The sequence below is a fragment of the Mauremys mutica genome, chromosome 12 (genome assembly GCF_020497125.1).
Source record: "Mauremys mutica isolate MM-2020 ecotype Southern chromosome 12, ASM2049712v1, whole genome shotgun sequence".
Lineage (NCBI taxonomy): Eukaryota > Metazoa > Chordata > Testudines > Geoemydidae > Mauremys > Mauremys mutica.
The window spans coordinates 31,220,720-31,232,138 of record NC_059083.1 but is presented as its reverse complement, the minus strand read 5'-3'; the positions used below and the strand labels follow the sequence as shown (position 1 = coordinate 31,232,138).

At 54.9% G+C, this 11,419-nt stretch overlaps 1 protein-coding gene across 5 annotated transcripts in view; it reads left to right on the top strand.

The window, feature by feature from the left end:
• Nucleotides 1-6,991: 6,991 nt before the first annotated feature.
• Nucleotides 6,992-11,419, top strand: part of LOC123345519 (zinc finger protein 850-like) — a 38,824-nt gene continuing 34,396 nt past the window's right edge. For 4 of the 5 annotated variants that reach the window (XM_044982492.1, XR_006572801.1, XR_006572800.1 and 1 more), the window contains exons 1-2: nucleotides 6,998-7,051; nucleotides 11,301-11,414. In XM_044982492.1, coding sequence (XP_044838427.1) covers nucleotides 7,018-7,051; nucleotides 11,301-11,414 — 148 coding nt within the window. In that variant the 5' untranslated portion in view covers nucleotides 6,998-7,017. Of the gene's footprint in view, nucleotides 7,052-11,300; nucleotides 11,415-11,419 lie in introns of all 5 variants that reach the window. The other variant, XR_006572802.1, reaches the window with a different exon arrangement.

Genomic DNA, 11,419 nt, shown 5'->3' with positions numbered 1-11,419 from the left:
CCACTTTTGAGGAGTCCACTCGGTACAACCTCTGGTGCCAGGGGTAGGCAACCTATGGCACGCGTGCCAAAGGCAGCACACTAGCTGATTTTCAGCGGCACTCATACTGCCCAGGTCCTGGCCACTGGTCCGCGGGGCTCTGCATTTTAATTTAATTTTAAATGAAGCTTCTTAAACATTTAAAAAACCCTATTTACTTGACATACAACTATAGTTTAGTTATGTATTATAGACTTATAGAAAGAGACCTTCTAAAAATGTTAAAATGTATTGCTGGCACGTGAAACCTTAAATTAGAGTGAATCAATGAAGACTTGGCGCAGCACTTCTGAAAGGTTGCCGACCCCTGCTCTGGTGAGTTCCTTCCCTCCCCAGCCCTCTGGCTAGAAGTCTGAGGTAGCCAGAAGGATCCCATGTACAATATGGGGAGTGGGTTAACCTTTCATTTCCTTGCTTCCAAAGACTGTTGGTGTGCAAATTTTAACAATTTTTTTTTCAATTAAAAGATCTGGCCAATGAAGTTTTTTTTTCTTACTTAAGCAAATGTATTACACTTTAGTATATCACCATTTTCTGATATTATCCAAACACTTTGTCTTCCAAGTTGAATAAAACTAGTGTCTGCATTTTGATTTAATCCTTCTGTTTGATTTTGAACTAGACTGTCCTATGAAACTATTAAACACAACAATTCTGGCCACAAGACAAACTCCACAAGACAGAACATGGAACACAGAACATAATTCTTATTGTGCCAGTAAATGTATGGTATGTTGATTGCTTTCCAAGTGAATCTGAAGGCACATTTCGACCTTTCTGTTCTTATAGCTCTGTTTGCATCTATTGGTAAAATTGCTCCCAGTTTTTGTCTAGGCTAGTCCAGATCATTTGTAGATGGGAAGCTGGTTTCAGTTTTTGGTTTATGATGCTGCTGCTAAAACTTTTGTAAGTAACACGATGAAATAATGAGGCGAGAAGTAAAGCAGGTTTAGCCCCTTTTGAAGAAAATGGGTTCACTTATTTTCTGGATTTTGAGTCTTCAGATTTTCTGGGATTTCATGTTATGAATGTGAAAATGTTTTAGCGCCCATCCTGTATTGTGGGTTTTTCTCTGTTCCCAAAGGCTGTTTGATCTCGTACTTGGATATGAGATTAGTGTGCCAGGATGTAGCTCAGATTTATTGAGGGTTCCATGAAACGAATATTCATTTGCAAGAACAATCCTTCTTAATTTAATGTTAACCTTTTTCTACCCCTTGTCAATTGGTTTTTTTCTTTGAACAATGACAATTTTCAGTATCCCTCAGCACAAGCACTGAGGGTGTGAGCTAGATTCACACTGAAACTGGGAAGGAAGTTACCGTCTGATTCCTGCAGTGATGTGGGAGATAATCAGGAGGGGTAGAGGGTGGGAGATTGGGGGGGTAGGAGTGGAACAGAGCTGGGAAACTGCTGGGTTTGCTCCTGAGAGCCAGGCAGCTGAGGCTGAGACCTGTGAACTCGCTGCATCAGAGCCAGAGAGAGACAGGAATTCTCCTGTAAGTGTCCGGTCAAGTGGTGCCTGAATTATAAGATGCCGTGAATCCTGCCCAAGAGAAATGTTGTGGGGAGGGGCAGCGTCTCCTGATTGCTGAGAGGACGAGGCTGGGCCGAGCTGAGAAGGAGGCCAGGGATGTCAGGGGACCTGGGCAGCTTTGAAGCCAGGCAGATCCCTATTGTGGAGGTCAGAGGGAGATGAGGAGCCTGACAGCCCAGCTGGTCACCCCCTCCCCATCTACCGCAGTGTCCTGTGTGGGGACAATAGCGACTGTCTCCATCCCACCCTGCATCACTCTAACCTGAGCTCTTTGGATTCCCTGCTCTCAGGGTGTTTGCTTTTGTGACGGGCTCCCAACGCCTCTCCTGCTTCTTGGCACTTTTCTGCCACTGTGTAAATGTTGCTGGTGCCTGGAGGAGTTGGGTGGAGCAGTGGGCTGGACTGGGGGTGGGGAAAGGAGGTTACCTTTTCCTTGTCCTTTGGAATAATAAAGTATAATGTAGTTTCTCCCATTCCCAGTCTCCGTTGTTTTGCATGAAATGGCTGCCAAGTGCAGAGGTGAGGTGAATTGTTAAAGCAATGCAGACATGGCCTGGGATGGAAATGCACAGGGAGGTCACCCAACCAGCCTCACCCCTGCCCTGTCACAGGCTCCTCAAACTTCCCGTAGAGATAAAACTCACTGAAAAATGGTGCCCCCTTTCCTGACCCCAGTACAAATCAGGACCAGTCTGACTGGGCTCCCGGGCTCATCCTACTCTCCCCCATCCCCAGTGCTAATGAGGAGTAATCCCACTGGGGCCATGTGACCTGTCTACACCAGCATGAAGTTGTGGTGAGGGGAGAATCAGACCATTGGCCTCTAGGTCTCTTTGCAGGAGATACACTCACACATTGTGCGATAGGGAGTCTGATCCCTGAGCTGGGTTTCCCAAAGCCCCTGTTCTCTCAGCCTTACCACCACTGTTCCCTCTCATTTTTCCCACCCATGTGCAGAATGAATTTTGTTCTGTGGGCCTATCTGGAGTGGATGTGTGACACATCGCCTTCATATCGGTGCACAGAACAAAATTCATGTGGTGGGGGTGGGGCTGAGGGGGTCGGAATGTGGGAGGCGGCTCAGGGCTGAGGCAGAGGGTTGGGGTGCAGGGGTGTGCGGGCTTTGGCGTGGGGCTGGGATTGAGGGGTTTGGGGTGCTCTGGGGCTATGTCAGCGATTGAGGACTCCCCCCAGCTCTGTCTCCCCACAGCAGTACCTGGTCTGGTGGGGGTGGGGAGAGGCGCCTTTCCCCGCTGCGGCAGCTCTGAGGCTGGGGCTGCAGGATAGGCTCCCATCACCTGGCCCCCGCAGGTCCGGGCCAGTGCTAAGTTCAGAGAGGGGTGCCCCATTATAGGGCCAGGCCAAGCCACCCTGACCGCGGCTAGGTCCATGTCGGGCCACCCGGGTTCAGGGCTGGGCCAGGCCACCATGGCTGGGTTCAGGCCGGGCTGCCACAGCTGTGCCCAGGCCAGGCTACACTGCCGTGGCTGTGGCTGGCTTTGGGCATGGCCGCCTGGGTTCGGCCCGGACTGCCCTGGCTGTGGCTGTCTCCGAGCTGGCTGGATCCATGCCGGGCCCCCCGGGCTCATGGCTGGGCCATGCCACCCGAGTTCAGGTTTGGGGCCGGGGCAGGCCACCACAGCTGGGGCTGGGCCAGGGTAAGTGCACCCCAGCCGCGGCAGGTCCAATCCACGGCATAGTTGGGGCTAGGCAGTGGCCCTGGCTATGGCAGGTTGGGCACTGGTCTAGGTAGGGGCCGGGGGAGGGGTGCCTTTCTCTCAGCCTCCGCGGGTCCCCAGGTGGGTTCTCGGCACAGCGTTAAATAGGCTGCTGTGTAGCCACGCAGCTTACAGGGAACTTAGCTCACCATCCGCCTAATTCTACCTCAGTCCCATTGCAATCCCTGGGGCTAGGGGCTGAAAGATTGTGGAAATGGAAGGGAATGTTATAGCTGTAATCTCACATGTGTCTTGAAAGGTTAATGTTAATGGGAGCTGCTTCGCTCTTCTGCTTGGACATTTTATCTGGGGCTCCCAGGGACAGGAAGGAGCAAGATTGACCATCATGGCTACCAAACCTGAGACCCAGCATCAGCATGGCACTGTTGGGCTTTCCTCATGCTGATGCTCAAGGACGACCTGACCAAGGCTAGTCAGAGTGGGGAAATCTGCCGACATCCTCAACTCCATCAGCTTCAGCTAAATCCTGAACTCCCGCTCAGCTGTAAGACTTGGGGGTTTGCTGCCACCCTTCTCCTCATGCATCATTTTCTCCCCCCACCTCTTCTTCTGCTCTCTCTCTCCTTTTGCCTTCTGTCTCCTGCACATCTGGCTCAGCCAGCCAAGACAGCGCCACATTTTGCATGGGTGCTGGTAGCCTGTGACCAGAGAGGCAGCTCCAAGCAATGCCTCAGTCAGCCCAGCGTGGAGAGACGTTTGCCATGTCTCAGTGGGGCTGATTTGCTGGCATCCCCACATCAACACCACAGCTCCTTGAACAGGGAGGAAACATCTCCATTTTCAAATGTTGCTGGGCAAGTTGATCCTTGTTGGGTTTAAATCCCAAACTCCCCTGGTGGGAATGACTCAGGGCGGTCAATTTCCTCCCAAACTGAGGGAATCTGGTATCATTCAGTAATTCCAGACAGAACTAATCTGTGAATGTTGAGGAGAATTTATAGCAGCATTTGATAATGAGGAAAAATCTGAGAAGATTTATAGAGATTGGCTAAATTGAGAGGAAAAAAGCAAAAATCAGAAAGGTTTCCTATCAGGTGGGTATTTAAAGGAAAAATAAGGGATCTTTATGCATTGATTATATTAGTAATCCTTCACAAAGAGAAAGAGATCAACATCTGAGGTGGGGGGGTGCAGTAAAATTCAGTAAGTAAATAAAAGGGACAATGTGTATCCAGGGGCGGCTCTACGTTTTTGGCCGCCCCAAGCAGTCATGCGCGGGAGGCGCCCTGGAGCCGCGGGAGCAGCGGACCTCCCGCGGGCATGACTGCGGAGGGTCTGCTGGTCGCGCGGCTCGGCTGGACCTCCGGACGGTTCGCAGGTCCAGCGGCTTCGCTGGAGCTGCCGCAGTCATGCCTGCGGGAGGTCCAGCCGAGCCGCGGGACGAGCGCCCCATCCGCAGTCATGCCCGCGGGAGGTCCGGTCGTCCCGGGGCTCCGGTGGACCTCCCGCAGGCATGACTGCGGCAGGTCCGCCGGCCCAGCCTGCCGCCCCCCCGGGAAAGGGCCGCCCCACGCGCCTGCTTGGCGCGCTGGGGTCTAGAGCCGGCCCTGTGTGTACCACAATATTTGATTATTGGAGAGAAAAGGGGCAAGACTGGAGGATGTAATATCTGCCTATTAAATAATTCTGTGCGCTAAATGTCTGTGCGTTATTATATGATCTTTAACGACGGGATCACTCACTGCAGCGCTCATTAACATGGGACCCTGCCTCAGTCAGGGTTTATCTACATTTCAAAAATAAAACAAAACAAAAACTAAGGAAAGAAAAGACACTGCAACAAGTCTCAGAGTGGGGGTCAGCAGACTCTGGCTGGGGACGGAGCAGGGAGAGGGGCTTGGGCTGTAGAGCTAAAATTAGCAGAGCAGATGCTGGGGTCTGAGATCCTCTCCCCTTGCCAGGTTTCAGAGCCCCGACTCTGCCCAGCCCCAAAGGTGCCCAGGAAGGGGTGTTGTGAAAAGTCCAGCCCTGTCCTGGTACAGGCAGAGGAATGTTAAGGTTGTTCTGCCTTTAAGGCCTCCATGTGCAACAGTCTGTTACTTTTCCCCGAAGTCACGGAACAGTTCAATTTAAACACAGCGGCTGGATCGAGCTCTTCCAGAATCCAATGAACCTTTCAAATGGATTCTTCTGAGGGTGAGCTCCAGACAAAAGTCTATTTTCAGCTCTGAGCCAGGCGACAGAGCCTCTGTTTGCAGGGCAGAGTCCTGCAGCTTTCTCCTCTGCCAGAGCTGTGTCTCTGCTAAAATTAAAATTGTGCAGTTCCTGCCCCCTCCGGTGCAATGGAAGGGGGTCACCCCCCTCTCCCCTTAGCTCGAGGGGTCTGTTTACCTGAGATGTAAATACATTCTCAGCCTTTTTCCAAATCCTATGGCAGAAACTCCCAGGGAGATTTTTTTTTTTTACATTCATAATTGATGCAGCAAGCCCAGAGGTGCCGGGGCTCTGAACCGCCCAGCCCAGAGGCACAAATTAAGCACCGGAAAAACGACATTCCTTTGTCTAGGGTGAGATGTCCCACAGAATCACTGTCCCCGAGAAATGTGTCCCCTGCTGCTAGGGCTCAGGGCAGCCTCTCTAGGATCAGGAGCTCTCACCCCCATGGGCTTGAGGATTTCGGGGAGTCTCTGGAACAATCCCCAGTCTCCATCAGAAACGCCCCTTCTCCCCCGCCCTGGGGTCGGGATGTCTCCTTTCTGTCCGGTCACTAACAGGGAGGCTTCTATGCACGATGCCCCCTTAATGCGGGCAGAAGCTGCTGGAGCCCAGGGGCGGTGGGACCCAGGGGGCTGCAATTCGCTGGGTTGATCGCTAGGACCCAGGAGCAGCCGGGAGGCGGCTCCGGGCAGCGAGCGCTGGGCTCAGGCCCGGCCGCAGGAAGTGACTCGCAGCCGCTGCGGTGACTCTGGCTCCCCGGCTCCTGGCGAGATCCCCGAGCCCCGGGGGGCGGCTGGTGCTGGGAGCCCGGAGCCCTGGCTGCAGCCGGGAGAGGGGAATCTCCAGCAGGGCCCTGCCCGCTGCTCCCCCCCCCAGGAGCCTCTCCCAGGGCAGAGCCCCCGGCCCCTGCCCCGGGGGGCCCCGCTCGGAGGGAAGGTGAGAGAGACCCGCACCCCGGGCTGCAGGGGGAGGTTTGGCCCCAGGCTGCTCCCAGCGGAGCTGGCTGCGATTCCCGCCCGGGGCCCGGGAAAGCTGCCGCCAGCCCCGGTGGGGGCGGGGCGGAGGGAACCAGCCTGGGCCGTGCAGAACAGGCCCATGGAGGGGGCGGGGGAAACTGAGCAGACTCCCAGGGCTGGAGCCCGACCCCACTGGCCAGAGGCTGCTGTGAAATACGCAGGGAAGCTGCTCGGGTTCCTGTCCCTGTCCCCGGCTCAGAGCTCTGCTTCCCGCATCAGCCTGTGGCTGGCAGGCGTGTGGGAAATGAGGAGACCCTGCCCTGCTCCGTGTGCTGGGGGACAAGGAGCTCTCACCTTCTCCCACCCCCTGAAGCCTCCTGGCTGCTCTGAGCAGGGGCGGAGGGAGGATTCTGCTTCTCCAACCTTCCTCCCCCATGACTAGTGCGATTGTGGCTGGGGCAGCAGGTGCTGAGTGGGGGGACTCTTGTTGTTTCAGATGCCGGTGACCTTTGAGGATGTGGCTGTGTATTTCACCCAGGGGCAGGGGGCTCTGCTGGACCCCGCTCAGAGAGCCCTCTACAGGGACGTCATGCAGGAGAACTACGAGTCGGTGACCTCGCTGGGTAAGGGATTCCCGTCCCCTCAGCTATTTTAAACCATGGGGTCTGCATGTCTGACTCTGCTCCAGGGCCGCCCAGAGAATTCAGGGGGCCTGGGGCAACGAAATTTTGGGGGCCCCTTCTATAAAAAAATTGCAACACTATATTCTCCTGGGCCTTGTGGGGCCCACGGCAAATTGCCCCACTTGCTCCCCTCCACAGGCGTCCCTGGGAAAAATAAACCTTCTGCATTTCGGCACAAACCCAGTTTTGAGAAAACTTCTTTACAAGGTATCACTGGTTCTCTGCATCAGCTAGTGCTAAAAGGCATAAAGCTCATTAAAAGGGTTGGACAAATATTTTCCATCAAAACTTTTTCTGGATCGAAAACTAGGGGTTTTTAAAAAGCAGAAAAAAATCACGGACAATGTCTGCTTTCCTTAAAAATTTGTTGTGTTTTTTTAATTGAAAAGCTGAAATTAGTCTGCCAAAACCTGAATATGGTTTGAGGTTTCAGAACTGTATGGCCAAATATTTGCTGCTTGCTGTATTTGATTGTTTAAAGAAAGAATAAAAAAATTCTGCTTAAAAAAAAAATCCGAAACTTTTGAACCACCTCAGCTTGTAACCAAACACCTGAACCCATCCAGGCAGAGATTTTTCCAGGTTTCTGATACTCTGCTGACTTCCTTAACTCATATCTGTCTCCATAACTTTGGGTTCATTTAGGTTAGAACATAAGAACAGCCATACTGGGTCAAACCAAAGGCCATCCTGCCCAGTATCCTGTCTACTGACAATGGCCAATGCCAAGTGCCCCAGAGGGAGTGAACCTATCAGGTAATGGTCAAGTGATCTCACTCCTGCCATCCATCTCCACTCTCTGAGAAACAGAGGCTAGGGACATCATTCTTTACCCAGCCTGGCTAATAGCCATTAATGGACTTAATCTCCATGCATTTATCTGTTTCCTAGAGACTGGCTCCATGTGGTCCCTCACAAACTGGAGACAGTTACTGTGCGTTTTTCTTTACTATAGCTTATGTACATACTCCACAAACTGAGCATTTGAGCTTGTTCCAGAATCTGGGATGAGCCTATGTTGTCAAAACTGAAATGCTCAAAATAGCACATGCATATGAATGGACACAGGGTGCTAAAATTAAATTAATCCAGGGGTTCTCAAACTGGAGGTCAGGATCCCTCAGGAAGTCACAAGGTTATTACTGGGAGTCGTGAGCTGTCAGCCTCCACCTCAAACCCCGCTTTGCCTCCAGCATTTATAATAGTGTTAAATATATAAAAAAGTGTTTTCAATTTATAAAGGGGGGGGGGGCACATCAGAGGTTTGCTATGTGAAAGGGTCACCAGGACAAAAGTTTGAGAACCACTGAATTAACCCCTCTGAAGCCTCAGGGAATGCAGGGGAGGGGGGTCTCCCTTGGTAGGGTTGGGAAGGATATTGCTCTTCTCATGTGATCCTTCCCCCCAGTGGCTAATTTTAAATGAAGCTACTACCCCCTCCCCTGACATGAATCTCCCTGTGGCACTGAAATTACATATACACTATAATTTGGCATTTGAGAAGTGAAAGGGATGGTAGCTGTAGACGGGTTGGACTCACCCCTGCGGCACCTCCTGCTGGTGACACTGGGAATTAGCTCTGTTCCAGCACAGAGTGCCCTCTGCAGGCCGGTGATCCACCTGTCCTCAGGCCCCTGTGTCCCTCCCTGGACCCGGTGCCCTTTTACATGGGGGTGCTGCCCCCCCAGGGAGGTCTGGGGTGCAAATCCTGGGCTGGGGATTAGGGTGCAGGAGAGGTGCAGGGTGCAGGCTTCGGGATGGAGTTTGGGTGCTGGGTGCAGGCTCTGGGCTGGGACAGGGGGTGGGTGTGCAGGAGGGGGTGAAGGGTGCAGGCTTTGGGACAGAGTTTGGGGTTGGGAAGGGGTATGTGGGAAGGGGGAGGGAGTTTGGGGATAGGAGGGAGTGCAGGGTGAGGGCTGTGGGGCTGAGGATGAGGGGTTCATGATGCAGGAGGGGGCTCAGGGCTAGGGAAGAGGGGTGGGGTGAGGGCTGTGGATGAGGGGTTCATGATGCGGGGGGGCTCAGGGCTAGGGCAGAGGGTTGGGATGTGGGGTGAGGGCTGTGGGGCTGGGGATGAGGGGTTCATGCTGCGGGGGGGCTCAGGGCTGGGGCAGAGGATTAGGGTGTGGGGGGATGAGGGTTCTGGCTGGGGATGAGGGGTTCATGCTGTGGGGGGAGGCTCAGGACTGGGGCAGAGGATTAAGGTGTGGAGGGATGAGGGTTCTGGCTGGGGATGAGGGGTTCATGCTGTGGGGGGAGGCTCAGGACTGGGGCAGAGGATTAGGGTGCAGAGGGATGAGGGTTGGGGCTGAGGATGAGGGGTTCATGCTGCGGGGGGGGGCTCAGGGCTGGGGCTGAGGATTAGGGTGCGGGGGGATGAGGGCTCTGGCTGGGGCTGAGGATTAGGGTGCAGGGGGATGAGGGGTTCATGATGCGGGGGCGCTCAGGGCTGGGGCTGAGGATTAGGGTGCGGGGGGATGAGGGCTCCGTCTGGGGCTGAGGATTAGGGTGCGGGGGCTATGGATTAGGGTGCAGGGGGATGAGGGGTTCATGATGTGGGGGCGCTCAGGGCTGGGGCTGAGGATTAGGGTGCGGGGGGATGAGGGCTCTGGCTGGGGCTGAGGATTAGGGTGCGGGGGGATGAGGGCTCTGGCTGGGGCTGAGGATTAGGGTGCGGGGGGATGAGGGCTCTGGCTGGGCCTGAGGATTAGGGTGCAGGGGGGATGAGGGCTCTGGCTGGGGCTGGGGCTGAGGGTTTGGGGCGTTGGAGAGGCTCACGGTAAGGGCAGCCTGCCTTGCCATTAGTGGATGGCAGGCACTAGGACCCTGCGGCAGCAGACAGCAGTTCTGCTGGGAGCCCTCCCGAAGCACAGATCAGGCAGGGGAGAGGCCAGGCTGCTTTCTGCCAGGCAGGGACGGGGCGCGGTGGGGCGGGGGAACACGCAGGGAGAGGGTGGCAGGAAAAGGCTGGTACCTGCTCCAGGCAGGGTCGTGGTGGCGGGGAGGCCCAGGGGGGGCGGGGCCCGATCCAGTCAGGGCCGCGGTTAGAGACCCAGCTCCAACTATTGCTGGAGCAGGGCACCCGGCCCTGAATATTCCTGGAGCCCGGGCACCTCACAAATATATAACCTGCCGCCTATGCTCTTGGGGGCCCCTGCGGAGCCCGGGGCCCGGGGCAAATTGCCCCCTTTGCCCCCCCCCTCTGGGCGGCCCTGCTCTGCTCAGTTGGGGTCACATAGTGCTGTGGTTCTCAGCCAGGGGCCCCTGTGGAGCTGCGAGCAGGTTTCAGGGGGGCCACCAAGCAGGGCCAGAATTAGATTTGCTGAGGCCCAGGGCACAAAGTAAAAGCCCCACTGCATGGGGCTGGAGCTGAAGCCTGAGCAACTTAGCTTTTCGGGGCTACATGTGGCATGGGACCCTGGGTATTTGCCCTGCTCCCCACCCCCTAATGCTGGCCCTGGCTTTTATATGCAAAAAACCAGTTCGCATGGCAGAGGTGGGCTGTGGCATTTTTATACCATGTTGGGGGTGGAGGGCGGGGAGGCTCAGAGAGAAAAAGGTTGAGAACCCCTGGTAGAGTCCACAGCTCCACTGAGAGGGACGTGCATCTCCACACCCCCTTCGAGGCAACAGGGGAGGCAGAAACCTAATGGACAGGCTAATTCATCCCCGTCTCTCCAGCTGTCAAGGGGCCAGAAGCAGGGGATTCCCTGCCTGTGTTATTTCTCCTTCACACTCCGCTCAGTGGCCCTCTTGGGACTAGCTCCACCCCTGGGGAGGCTCTCGGTACTGCAGGCTCAGGGGGGCTGGGACAGGTTGTACAGAGGGGGGTGCTGAGAGCCATTGAACCAAACTATAAACCCTGGATATAAAGGAAACCACTTCAAGCCAGGAGGTGCGGCAGCTCCCCCAGCATGGTTAGTTCCAGCACCTACATGCTGGTTTGGAAATAGGCAGGATTTTAACACCAGAGCAGTGTGTGCCAGAAAGTCCCCCAGATGCATCTACCCTGAGGTCTCCTAGTGAGGGTGTGGCAACACCCCACCCCCAGATATCTGCTGCTCCCAAATGGTCTGAGTTTCCACAGTCCCATGTAGGGTCAGATTAAACTCAGGGAATGTTCCCTGTGACAAATACCCTACCAATGCTCCATGCGCCCTGACCTTCCCTGATTTCATCCCCTGTGCAGGATTTCCCATTCCCAAACCTGACCTGATCGCCCGGCTAGAACGAGGGGAAGAGCCGTGGGTCCCGGATCTCCAGGCTGATGAGGAAAGGGAGAGCCCGAGAGGCATCCACACAGGTGAG